At 40.2% G+C, this 14,298-nt stretch overlaps 1 protein-coding gene across 4 annotated transcripts in view; it reads right to left on the bottom strand.

The window, feature by feature from the left end:
- Positions 1 to 14,298, bottom strand: part of IPMK (inositol polyphosphate multikinase) — a 46,540-nt gene extending 32,242 nt beyond the window's left edge. For 2 of the 4 annotated variants that reach the window (XM_082611336.1, XM_082611338.1), the window contains exons 1-2: positions 12,698 to 13,186; positions 3,392 to 3,486 (exon numbers count right to left, since the gene is read on the bottom strand). In XM_082611336.1, the coding sequence (XP_082467462.1) occupies positions 3,392 to 3,486; positions 12,698 to 12,887 (285 nt within the window). In that variant the 5' untranslated portion in view covers positions 12,888 to 13,186. Of the gene's footprint in view, positions 1 to 3,391; positions 3,487 to 12,697; positions 13,187 to 13,490; positions 13,692 to 14,175 lie in introns of those variants that run through there. The other 2 variants (XM_082611339.1, XM_082611337.1) reach the window with 2 other exon arrangements.

Here is a 14,298-nt window from a genome sequence, read left to right as displayed (position 1 = left end):
CTCTTGCACTGCTGGTGGGAATCTGAATTGGTACAGCCACTATGGAGAACGGTATGGAGGTTCCTTAAAAATCTACAAATAGAACTACCATATGACCCAGCAATCCCACTACTGGGCATATACCCTGAGAAAACCATAATTCAAAAAGAGACATGTACCAAAATGTTCATAGCAGCCCTATTTACAATAGCCCGGAGATGGAAACAACCTAAGTGTCCATCATCGGATGAATGGATAAAGAAGATGTGGCACATATATACAATGGAATATTACTCAGCCATAAAAAGAAATGAAATTGAGCTATTTGTAATGAGGTGGATAGACCTAGAGTCTGTCATACAGAGTGAAGTAAGTCAGAAAGAGAAAGACAAATACTGTATGCTAACACATATATATGGAATTTAAGAAAAAAAAATGTCATGAAGAACATAGGGGTAAGACAGGAATAAAGACACAGACCTACTAGAGAATGGACTTGAGGATATGGGGAGGGGGAAGGGTAAGCTGTGACAAAGTGAAAGAGCGGCATGGACATATATACACTACCAAACAGTAAGGTAGATAGCTAGTGGGAAGCAGCCGCATAGCACAGGGAGATCAGCTCGGTGCTTTGTGACCGCCTGGAGGGGTGGGATAGGGAGGGTGGGAGGGAGACGCAAAAGGGAGGGGATATGGAAACATATGTATATGTATAACTGATTAAATTTGTTATAAGGCAAAAAATTTAAAAAAAAGCACTATAGAAAAAAAAAAAGAAAAAAGAAATCTATTATGGCATTTACCACGTTAACAGATTAAAAGAGGAAACTCATATGACCTTTTCAATAGATACAGAAAGGCAGCTGAAAAATATTCAATACCCATTCGTATTTTGAATTGTTTCTTGAAATAAAAGTAGGAAGGATGTTACATATCTTCTTCTCCTTCCCCAAGAAGTTCATATGAATCGACTGCATCAAGGGGGGTTCCTTGCCCTCTTGCCATTGTCTCTTCCTGGTACAAGAGACTGGAGGGTAGGAGAAGACTTGAGGTCAGCTTATTTACTTCTCTAGTTCCCTCCTTATCAGTTCAAGTCTTCTCATAAAGTTACCCTCCCTGAGTTCCAGCAACCACTCCCTCTCCTTGCCGATTAGGCCCAGGGATGGTATGGCATTATCTCTTGCAGGTGGCCTTAAACTCTGACTACAGTCCTTTTATTAAACTGACAGAGTGCACCATTTGTTCCTTGACAGAATCTTGACTCACAAAGAAAGCAATTTCCTTAACCTGGGGAGAAGCACCCTCAAAAACTTAGATTGAAAGTCATACTTTAAAGGGGAAATGTTAGAAGCACTTCTACTAAATGAGGGGAAGATGCCCCCACCATTGCTTCAATTAGGCACTGAACTAAAGTCCCTGACTGCAAGGGATGCGGGTTTGATCCCTGGTGGGGGAACTAAGATCCCACATGCCTCGAGGTGCGGGCAAAAAACAAAAAGATTTCAGCAAGATTACTATATATAAGAACACTATACAAATATCTATTTCATTCTTGTGTATTAGCAATCATTGGAAAACTTAATTCAAAAAAATACTATTTACAATAGAAACAAAAAATAAGGTACCTAGAATAAATCCAACAAATTATGTGCAAGACTTTTACAGAGTAAATATAAAATACTTTCCTCAAAAAAGAAGCAGTGTTAGCAGTTAAAAGCATATTCTAGAGATAAGACTGCCTATGTTCAAATCCAGAGGCCATCATTAACTGTTTGAATGATCTTGGTCAAATTATTTAAACTAATTTTGCCTTAGTACAAAATGAGGATAAAAATAGTACCTAACTCACAGGTTGTTGTTAAATGAGCTAATGGTGGTGAAGCATTACAGCAGTACTTGTTTTTTGTTTTGGTTTGCATCGTTTTTTTACTTGAACTAAATTTAAGAGCTATAGTTATAAAATTCTTAGAAGAAAATATAAGCATAAACCTTCATGACCTTAAATATGACACAAAGTCTATGCTTCGAAGGACACTAACAAGAAAGTGAAAAGACAACCCAAAGAACAGGAGAAAATATTTACAAATCACATATCTGATACAGGATTTGTATCTAAAACATGGAAAAAAGGTAAAGACAACCCAACAAAAAAATGAGCAAAAGATCTAACTAGACGTTACTCCAGAGAAGATACACACATGGCCAATAAGTACATGAAAAGATGTTCACATCATTAGCCATTAGGGAAATGAAAATCAAAACAAACCACAGTAAGATTAACACTTCACACTCACTTGAATGCCCATTAAAAATAATAATAATAATAACTAACAAGTGTTGGTGAGGATGTGGAGTAACTGGAACCCTCATACATTAGTGGTGAAAATGTAAAATAGTGCAGCCACTTTGGGAAACACTTCTGACAATTCCTCAAGTAGTTAAGTGTAGAATTACTATATGACCCAGCAATTCTACTCCTGGGTATATATCTAAAAGAACTGGAAACAGGTACTCAAACAAATACTTATACATAAATGTTCATAAAAGCACTATCTACAAAAGCCAAAAGATGGAAACAATCCAAATGTTCTTCAATGGGTGAATGGATAAACAGAATGTGGTATGTAAGTATAATGGAGTATTACTCAGCCATAAAAAGGAATAGAGTACTAATGCATACCACAAACCTTAAAAACATGCTCAACAAAAGAGGCTAGACACAAAAAGTCACATATTGTGAAACTCTAATTATACGAAATACCCTGAATAGGTAAGTCCATAGAAAGCAGATTGGTGGTTGGCAGGGATTTGGGGTAGGGAGGAATAGGGCATCATGGCTTAATGGGTACAGGGTTTTCTTTCATGTGATAAAAATGTTCTGTAACTAGACAGAAGTGGCAGTTGCAAAACACTGTGAATGTTCTGAAAAACACTCCTAGCACACCACTGTAAAGCAATTATACTCCAATAAAGATGGTAAATGAATAAAGTTTAAAAAAAAGTACTCCTAGTAATATGGTTAATTCGATGTTAAGTGCCCCCCTTCACCCTTACCCTCCTTTGGAGTTGCACAGTACACATTAGCACATTCAAGGCTCTAAGAAATCCCGTGGTAAAAAAACACCTATTTAAACTCAGCATTTCTGAGAAATACAGGCTCTCAGCTAAGCGTTTTTCAAAGTGTAGGTCACAACCCATCAATTGAAATCAATTTAGTGGATCAAATCTTTAAAAAAATTAAGTAGAATAGAAAATACTAGAATGCATCGGTAAAGATAAGCATTGTATTTCTTGAAGGTTTTGTTTCAGTCACATACACAGTATACTAAGACATGCTGTCAAATGTATTTTTTACTGAGTCATCACCAGAAGGCTATGAAAAACACTTTGAATACAACAAAACAAATCTTACCTCACTTACCATATTATAGAATTCCAGCTCTCTTGGACCCCTTGGAGGTGGCTGCAACTGTTTCAAAACTGTGCCATCTGGATGTTGCAGTATACCTATAGAACAAAAGTCACATATTTTAAAATGGCTTAAATAATAGCGTATCTTGCATCATAGATTTGTTCCTAAAGTTACAGATAAACCGCTTTCATAAATTTAAGGGATTCCTTACACTTATTTCAGAAATTTTAACATTCAACCAACATATTTCAGTGCTTGTTATATGCAAAGCACCGGAACACAAATTCTAAACAGCTTGGTTTTACTGTCTCCAACCACTGTTTCCCTTGTAGCCCCCTCAGACTTTCTAATAAATAGAACACATGTAAATTTTTACAGAAATTCTTCAGTAATAGACTTTCCAGGAGATGTTAATTTATAGTTAAATAAGAAGCAAGTTAAAAGCAGTAGCATGAATTGATCCCACTTTTATTAGGCAAACAAAAAAATGTTAACAATGGCTCTATATGAATTTCCTACTTCGTAATTTTTTTGTTTCTCTCATCTGTTATAAGAAAGCAACTAAAATTTTTTCCTGATTCAGAGGCACTGTGTACAGCTGTACAGATAGCATGAGGGCACCTAGGCAATGGGAAAAGTGGGGGCTGAAATCAGGGGCCAAGCCTAGAGCAGGAAGAGGTACCTTTTTATAATATGTCCACTCAAAGGGAAAAACTTTTTCTAAAGTCATCACATATATATACTAGCACTGCCCCTGTCACTATGCCACGAAGGTTCATTCCCAAGTTTATATGTTAAAATCTTAAATTTTCATATGTTGAGATTTCATAAAATCACACTAGTTAGAACACAACATAGCTCAAAAAAATCTATTTACAACTTTGGTAAAATACGTCACTTAAGTTTCTATTTCTTTTGGCAATGCCAGGAATTTTTAATCATGACAAAAATGCAGAGTTTAATCAACAGAGGCAGAAAGTACCAACTTAAGAGAAACAGTAATCAAGTTTATTTGTTTTAAGTCCTAGTTATAGACTAGAAGGAAGCTAAACATTAATTCATATGGATAAGATTGGTTGGTAGGGGTTTTTGGGACTTCAAGGAGGAGTCTAATAGAGCTAAAAGTTACTAAAGAGAAATTCTATTCCCAAAGGCTGGGATGTAGAACAAGAAAGGCCTTCACTCCCATGGAAATAGACATTTTCAATAGGCTAATGAAGAATGGTAGATGTAAAAACTCCTTGATGAACTGAACTGTGGTTGTGGGGGGGAATGGAGCATTCATAAGTGAGAAGAGAACCATGAAGTTTCCCTACCTTGGGTCAGACACCTCATCTAGAGACAGGTAAACCTGCCATTAGACAAATATTTTAGCAGGCAAGCAGAAATCAGCCAGACTGTAGACAACAGTGGGGGGTAGCAGGATGGATTAGAGACAATAGTCCTAACACAAAAATAGATTGCTTGGTCCAGCAATTCTCCCACACTACTCACTCTGCAAAACATCCCTTCCAAATTTTCAGAGAAAGTAGACATGGAGTAGAAGATAGTAATACCAGGCATTCTCCCAGTGAATGAATTCCAGGATCTAAAAGTAAACCAGCAGTACCTTATACTGCATGCAAATACCTCACAGCCAAAAAACAGTCATGATAAGAAAGGAAGCATCTTGGAAGGCTGAACCAATACCAGGTGAACTGAATCTAAGACTGCAGCCCACACCAGCTCAATTCAATTCAAGGGGGAATCTGATTTATCAGCCCCTCACCCTAAACAAAGGGAAGGGCTTATACTCTATGTGGAGCAAAACAAAACAAGACAAAAAATAGTACACTTCAGGGGACTTCCCTGGTGGTCCAGTGGTAAAGAATCCACCTTCCAATGCAGGGGATGTGGGTTTGATCCCTGGTCGGGGAACTAAGATCCTACATGCCGTGGGGCAACTAAGCCCTCGAGCCACACCTAGAGCCCCCGTGCTCTGGAGCCCGCATGCCACAACCAGAGAGAGAAAACCCGCACGCCACAACTAGAAAGAAGCCCGCCCGCCACAACAAATATCCCGTGTGCCGCAACTAAGACCAGACACAGCCAAAAATAAAGATAATAATAACCTTTAAAAAATAATAATAAATAAATATTCCAAAATGAGTAAATATACTGATGTCTGGGGAGACAGAGTTCTCTGTGAGAAAAAAGGGAGATATGAATACAGAACAGGGGGAGGTAAAGAACCCTGTGATATTAGATTTTAATTATAGCTATGAATATGAACTCTAATTTTTTTTTTTTTTTTTTTTTTTTTGTGGTACACGGGCGTCTGTCTCACTGTTGTGGCCTCTCCCGTTGCGCAGCACAGGCTCCGGACGCGCGGGCTCAGCGGCCATGGCTCACGGGCCCAGCCGCTCCGCGGCATGTGGGATCTTCCCGGACCGGGGCACAAACCCGTGTCCCCTACATCGGCAGGCGGACTCTCAACCACTGCTCCACCAGGGAAGCCCTGAACTCTAATTTTTAAGAATATGAAATTATTTATTTCTTTATCTAGTCTGCTGAAAGGACAAACAGCAACCACACTAAAGGAGCAATGAATACAAGTGTTGCCCAGATCTTGGTTTTTAAATATCATTTACCGCCAAAGGAACTAGGTTCTTGAAGAACATAGTGGTTCATTCTAGGACTGGGACAGGAAAAGTACAAGATGAACATGGGATATCTTTTTATGCCACAACGTGAGAAAATGCTTTAAAAGAAAATATGGGAATGTTCAAAAGGCACAGGAGGGACTTCCCTGGTGATTCAGTGGGTAAGACAGCCAAAATAAATATTAAAAAAAAAAAAAAAAGGCACAGGAGCCAGCTTGAAGAAGCTCCCACTGCCGAAATCTGGGACAACTGAGCATCAAAATAAGTAGCAACAATAATGGATAAGACCCATTCACTGAAGTTTGAAAAATCCATTAATCCATCCTACTAATTAAGAAAGAGACAGAGACAGAGGAGGGAAATCTATATTCCTTATTGAAGAATGCCAAAAAAAAAAAAAAAAAAAAAGCGACTTCCCTGGCAGTCCAGTGGTTAAGACTCTGCGCTTCCACTGCAGGGGGCACAGGTTTGATCCCTCGTCCTGGAACTAAGATCCTGCCTGCCATGCTGTGCGGCCAAAAAAAAAAAAAAAAAAAAAAAAAAACAAAAACAAAAACAAAAACAAAAACAAAAGAATGACAACTAACATGTAGCAGGAATAAGAGAGTTAGAACATTACCATTTTCCAACTAACAGTAATTAGTGAGTTGGTCAAATATCCTCAATGGGTGCTTACAACATTTGATGAAAACTTTGATGAGAAACGTGATATTTTAACAGTCTCAAAATATTCCTCTCAAATTATTTACTTACAATAGGAAAAATAAAACTTCAAAATGGAAAACTCTGGCAGATATCATTTAATCAGGTGATCATTTATTGGGTTGGCCAAAAGGTTCGTTCAGTTTTTTCCGTAAGATGGCTCTAGTAGCGCTTAGTTGTCTTTAACTTCATTCGAAACAATTTTGTTAGATTATATCGTGACAGCTGTCTTATCAGCATGGATTTAAAAAAAAACTTATCAAAATTGGTGAATTTTTGTGTAGCTATTTTAATATTGAAGATGGAAGAAAAAAAGCAACATTTTTGGCGCATTATGCTTTATTATTCCAAGAAAGGTAAAAACGCAACTGAAATGCAAAAAAAGATTTATGCAGTGTATGGAGAAGGTTCTGTCACTGACCAAACGTGCCAAAAGTGGTTTGCGAAGTTTCATGCTGGCGATTTCTCGCTGGACGATGCTCCACGGTCGGGTAGACCAGTTGAAATTGATAGTGATTAATCAAATCGAGACATTAATTGAGAACAATCGATGTTATACCACGTAGTAGATAGCCGACATACTCAAAATATACAAATCAAGGGTTGAAAATCATTTGCACCAGCTTGGTTATGTTAATCGCTTTGATGTTTGGATTCCACATAAATTAAGCGAAGAAAACCTTTCCACATGCGATTCTCTACTTAAACATAACGAAAACGTTCCGTTTTTAAAACAAATTGTTACGGGTGATGAAACATGGATACTGTACAATAATGTGTAACTGAAGAGACTGTGGGGCAAGCGAAATGAAGCACCACCAACCACACCAAAGTCTGGTCTTCATCCAAAGAAGGTGATGTTGTGTATATGGTGGGATTGGAAGGGAGTCCTCTATTATGACCTCCTTCCGGAAAACCAAACGATTAATCACAAGAAGTACTGCTCCCAATTAGACCAACTGAAAGCAGCACTCGACGAAAAGCATCTGGAATTAGTCAACAGAAAACACATAATCTTCCATCAGGATAATGCAAAACCGCATGTTTCTTTGATGACCAGGCAAAAACTGTTACAGCTTGGCTGGGAAGTTCTGATTCATCCACCGTATTTACCAGACATTGCATCTTTGGATTTCCATTTATTCCGGTCTTTACAAAATTCTCTTAATAGGAAAAATTTCAATTCCCTGGAAGACTGTAAAAGGCACCTGGAACAGTTCTTTGCTCAAAAAGATAAAAAATCTTGGGAAGATGGAATTATGAAGTTGCCTGAAAAATGGCAGAAGGTTATTAGGAGAAAATGGTGAATACAATGCTCAATAACGTTCTTGGTGAAAATGAAAAATGTGTCTTTTATTTTTCCTTAAAAACCAAAGGAACTTTTTGGCCATCCCAATATATCACCAGTAATGCAACTGACATCCTGTGCTTTATGATATGATGCTTCAAGAAAACAACATAATTCGTAAGTATTCTTACCAAAAATACATTCATCTGATTCTAAGCATGAGGAAATAATTCGACAAACTTAAAGAATATTCTAAAAAGCCATATGCCTATACTCTTCAAATATTTCAGTTATGAAACATAAAGAAAAAATTAAAAAACTGCTCCATGTGACAGGCAACTAAAGGCTCATAACAACTAAATGCAATGTATATAGCCTTAGAAGGGGAAAAACTGTTATAAAGAATATTAGAGGAAAATTGCTATAAAGAATACTATAGGAATAATGGCAAAAGCCAAATGGAAATATTCTGGAATTGATAATTTTACCATGGTTAGGTAAGAAAATATTCTTATTTTTAGAAGATACACAATTATTTAGAGGAAAGGGGTCATGATGCCTGCAATTTTTTAAAAATGGTTCTACAAAATCATTACCATATGCAGAGAGTAATAAAGCAAATGTGGCAAAACATTAATAATATGTAAATCTAGATGAATAGTAATATATGCATTCATTCATTCATTCATTCATTCAGTTCACTGTACTATACTTGCAACTTTTCTAAGTTTGAAATGTTCCCACACACACAAATTCTTTAAAAAGGAAGGATGATTTACAGTAGCATCAAATACCTAGGGAAAACCTACTGTAAGACCTTTACACTGAAAACTATGTCTAAGAGAATTAAAGAAGGCCTAAATAAATGGAGAGATAGACGATATTCAAATACTGGAAGACTCGGGATTATAAAGAAATCAAATCTCATCAAAGCAATCTATAGATTCAAAGCAGACACAAAATCTTATCAGGTTTCTTGGGGAAAATGACTAGTTGATTTAAAATCTATACAGAAATGCAAAGGGCCAGGAATAGTCAAGATAATCTTGAAAAAGAAAGTAGGATGTTTATTCTACCATACATCAAGACTTATTATACAGTAGCTTAAATTAAGATAATGAGGTATTATTGCTAGGATAAACAAATCAGTGAAACAAAGTCCAAAAGGAAATTCAGGAAATTGAAATAACTGGGGTATATGCACAATACAGTACAAATGAGCTGTAAAAAACAATGAGGAAGCACTCTATGAACTGATAATACTGATTTCTAGGAGATATTGTTAAGTTTACAAAGCAACGTCCTAAACAGTATATACAGCATATCATTTTTTGTGTCAGAAAGAAGGGAAAATGAGAAAACTTACAGAGATCTGCTTATTTCTGCAACAAGAAACTCAGAAAGGATAAATCAGAAAACAATTTAATTGGTTAACTACAAGGGATGCTGAGAAATGGGATGGAGTGATAGGGAATAGAGTGACACTTCTGATATACCTTTTTGTAAAGTTTTGACTTTTGGAAGCATAGTAATTTTATAACTATCCAAAAATATTGATATATCACTGAAGGAAGGGAACTGAATTTAAACAGAAACAAATGAATCCAACTGTATTTCAAATGAATAATATTACCATTGAGAAGAGGGGGGTAAAAATAACCCCCCACACACACACAAAAATTCTAATCCAAATAACTTTTGAAGAGTTTCCAACCACATACCTTCAGTAAAAGGGAATCTCATCTTGCACTCTTTATTCTAGGTTTGTTTTCTAGAGTAGTATGGGTACAGAAATCCTGAAGATTATAGGATTAAGAAAAAATATATATATATATATATATATATTGCTGGGAGCCAGGTTCTCACTGAGGCAAATGGGAAACAAATTTAGAATCAGGAAAAGGAAAAAAAAACTCTGTGGAGTTGGAATGAAACTGGAAGTATCAGTATGTACTTATGATTTCTAAAATATTTATACATACTTTTTAGTTACGTGTATTGAAAAGACCTGGAAGCAATGACACCCTAGTAGCAATGAGCAAACCTGCACTCAGATCTTGGTTTCTAAATACCACTTCCCACTAAAAATGAACCAGGGCTCCTTAGAGAAAATGGCTGGTTCCAGAGCTGGGAAGGGAAGGCACGAGATAAGGCAAAAATAACTTGTGACAGAAAAGAAGGAAGTACTCCCAATTGGCCAAATCTAGGACAATTTGGACAGCAAAATAAACAAGTTCTATAATGGGTTATGACACTTTATAAAATAAGAATCCACGACTCCAAAGTGATCATAAAAAAGAACACATATGCACAGTAGTAATGGAGGGCTATTTCTTTTTTTTTTCCTTTTCTTACAAAGTCAACTATACTTCAAATAAATAAAATATTGACTATATTCCGTGTTGTACATTACATCCTTGTAACTTATTTTATACCTCATAGTTTGTAGTTTGTACCTCTTAATCCCCTTCACCCATTTTGTTCCTCCCACTGCCCCTCCCCTCTAGTAACCATTAGTTTGTTCTCTGTATCTGTGAGTGGAAGGCTTTTTTTTTTTTTCTTCCTCTCTGAGGGCTATTTCTTACAACAGAATGCTGACTGTTAAAATAGAGGGAGTGGTAGAATTGGAAAAATCACAATTTTTCAACTATCAGAGTAAAGGCTGCTTCAGGCAAGAATCATCATCAATAGATGTCTAATCTAGGGGTAAATTATGAGGATCCCAATATCTGCATGATCTTAAAGCACCTCTCCATAGACAGCTTATTATTGCAAGGTGGAAAATATTAACTATGTACTAGAGAAGCCAGACCACACTTGGACCAGATGATCAAGTTAATATCACTAATAATGGGCAGATAGACATTGTGGACTTTAGACTTGATACCCTAAGAAGGACACACTTTTATAATGTTCCAGACAGAAATGTATCACCTGAATCTCATCGTAAGAACCCATCAGAAATCCAAATTAAACAATATTTTATAAAATAACTAGCCTGTACTCTTCAAAATTGATAATATCACTTTAAAAAAAAGAAAGAAAAGCTGAGAAACTTACAAATTAAAGAATTCCAAGAGACATGACAACTAAATGCAACAAATGATCCTGGACTAGTTCCTATGCCGAAAAAAACAAATATGATAAAAGACATTATTGGAAGAGTTGACAAAATCAGAATATGGACTACAGATTAAAGCATTGTATCATGGTTAAATTTTCCATATTTGATAAATGTGCTGTGGTTACAGAAATACACACTAAAGTACATTCTTAGACTCGCTGAGGTATTACTGTGTAAAGGGGCATGATATATACAACCTACTCTCAAATAGTTCAGAAAAAAACAAATTATGTATCAATATATACAGAGAGCTAACTTCAAGGAACTAACAAGTTAACTAACAATTTAATGGGGAGAAAGGCAGGCAACTGACACATCATTAACCCCTAATTTTGAAAAAGAGAAAAGGAGTAGGTAAAGATCAAAGTAGTGGGAAATGTTCTTTGGGAAATAACATACATTCAATCTCATCCATTTTCAGAAATCCTTGTTTGAGTGGTTTTCTACAAGCACAATACACGGTGGGGAAAAAAAGTGCTCTGAAGCAGGACCCTTGGTTTCCAGATTCTACACACAGTAGCTTTGTGACTTTAGGCTTGTCACTTAACCAGCCTTGGCTTCAATTACCTCGCCTAAAAATGTCAGTATTATCTTACCAGCCTAAACCGGAATCATCTTACCAGCACAAATTGTCAGGTCTAAGATCCGCATTACTCACATACGCCTCCATCTGATTCTCCAAGTAATCATGGCCTAGGAACCAGTGTAAGCTAGGTGAATTCCAGTTTCTAAACCGAACTTTTACATCACCAAGAGAATAAAAAGGCCCTGGATTGTGCTTTAAACGCCGTGACTCAAAAGATGTACTACACAGGCCATGACACAATCTTATAAAGATGATCAAGAATAACTGATGGTCTTATCTGTGTACCATCCTAGTACAATAGTAGGGTGTATTTCCTACCGTGAATCCGAGTTTCAGCATTCCTGAAACCACGCCTCCCGGAGAAATCCAGGAGATATCAGAAAAACCTCTCAAGGGGGCGCGGAGAGAGATCCCGGATAAACCCGGACAAGCTTCCAAAACCAAAACCAAAACCCAAACAAACAAACATTCTAAAACAAAAAACAAAAAACACTTGTTTCTTCCCCTCCAGCTATGCAGCTGCACCCAAAAGAGAAGCACTAGATTAGCATCATCTGCATTTCATTCCTTTTCTTTTGCAATACTAGCTGCCCGCCTATAATAAACAGACCTTGTGCTCAGGGGAGAATTTACTTCCCCGTCCAGTAAAAACGAAGTTCCTTATTTTCACTAACAACGAAAGCCGTCTTCAATCAATACCCACCCTCCCTGGGGAGACCAGACACTCCTCTCCCCGCCACCTCCTACAGCCCTCCTGACGCCCCACACCCCAGAAATCATCCCACTTTTCGAGCCCCTGCTGCACGGGTCGCGAGGCTCTGGGGGAAAGCGGAAGAGACCGGGGGTACGGTGTACACACCCGGAGGGGCGTCCGGCCAGGCCAGCGAGCCCCAGGCTACCTCGGCCGGCCCGGGGCTCGCGAAGGCGGAAGGGGTGCGGCGAGCTCTGCGCCACCCCCACTTACCCACTTTGTCCTTCCCGTACATGTGCCCGGCCACCTGATGCGAGAGGGGCACGCAGCCGTTGAGGAAGCGGAGCCTGCCGCCCACCGGCTTCGGGGTGCCCTCGCGGGCGGTCTCGCCCGCCTGTGGGGTCCGCATTTCTGGGGGGCCGGGCGCCTCAAGCCGGAGAGGGGATGGCGGCTCCGTTGCCATAACGGAGAGCTGAAGCGGCAGCAGCAGCGAGAGCAGGGAAGAAAATGAGTCGGAGGGAGGGGACGCCGGAGAACACGGGGGTCGCTCAGGCTCGGCCGCGAGGAGGCCCGGGGGTTCCTGCGGCTGGTGCCCTCTGTGGCCCGAGGAGGGGGCCCATGACGCCGCGAAGGCGCGGGCTCTGCCCTGCCCAACTCTCGGCGGAGCGCAGCTCTCAGCTCCCGCTGCTCAGCCGCCGCGGCCGCCGACCCGGGCGCAGCCCAGGAGACTGACCCCAGCGGATAAGCGGCGTCGGCGGTGGCGCCCCGCGCTCCCTGGGGCCTTGACGGAGACGGCGGCCCCACCTCCCGTGCCCCCGCCCCCTCCCGCCGTCCTCCAGTCCCCTTAGCTGCCGCGCGCGCGTCAGCGCCGCCGGCACCGCCGCCTCCGCCGTGAGCTTCCTACTGGGCGACCCGCGGCCGCCGCCGCTACTGAGCATGCCCAGAGGCCGCCAGACGGGACCCCCGCGGCAGGGCGCGCGCTCGGCGCTGCCGGGGCGAGCGGAAGGCGACCTGGAGGAGGCGACTACGCTCGCGACTCTTCTCATTCCCACCCGGTTGGCCTTACGGTGCTGCCAGGGCTGGTGTGCCTTCATTCATTCAGTGTGCGCTTCAGCGCTTCCCGGGGTTAAGCTCAAAGACATGAGGGGCTCCCAGTTGTGAGGGGCAGTCAATCACGCGTTAGGAGAGTTGGGAGGCAGTAGCGGTGCCCAGGGAGGCTTGGAAGACCACCCTTTAACTGCAATCACCTCCTTCTCCAACTCCCACCCTGCACATACAACAGGAGTAAAAACAGGCAGCTTCTTAGAAGACGCACCTCCAAAACATCCCTCAAGTAATCCTATCCCCCCTCCCCAAATTGCTGCCCCTAAAGAGCTAATTACAAAAATTTGAAACCGACACTGATTTCAGACTGTAGAAGATAGGGAATAATCTTAATTTTTTTTAAGTGAGCACATTTTTTAAAAGAAATGAGCCGTTTTTTTCTCTCTCCCACTCGACCCTTAGCGCAAGTTCCAAGGTGATCAAGGAGAATTGGGTGGAAGGCAGAGAAAAGGGATGCACGCTGGGAGCGAGGGGGAGATTCTGGGATGGGACACCACAGTTGGTTCCTGTGTCCGGCATTTCAAGTGAAAACTGGACCTGGCCTTGCAGGTACCAGACTAAGCAAGAAAATTTTGGGTAAAACCTTAGATATGATTATGGCAAGTGTTATATCAGCACACACCCTCTGCCCCCATAAATCCGCACACCTGGGAGAGACGTAAAACCTGGTCCGGATTCCTTATTCCAAAGGCCCGTCCGCTGGGCTCCAGGTCCAAGCCCCTCAGGACTGCGCAAACTCAGTTGCGACCTCTCTTGGTCTTTTCCTCCTC

The sequence above is a fragment of the Mesoplodon mirus genome (genome assembly GCF_964341445.2).
Source record: "Mesoplodon mirus genome assembly, chromosome: 2".
NCBI classification, from domain to species: domain Eukaryota; kingdom Metazoa; phylum Chordata; class Mammalia; order Artiodactyla; family Ziphiidae; genus Mesoplodon; species Mesoplodon mirus.
This window is presented reverse-complemented; position numbering and strand designations above follow the sequence as displayed.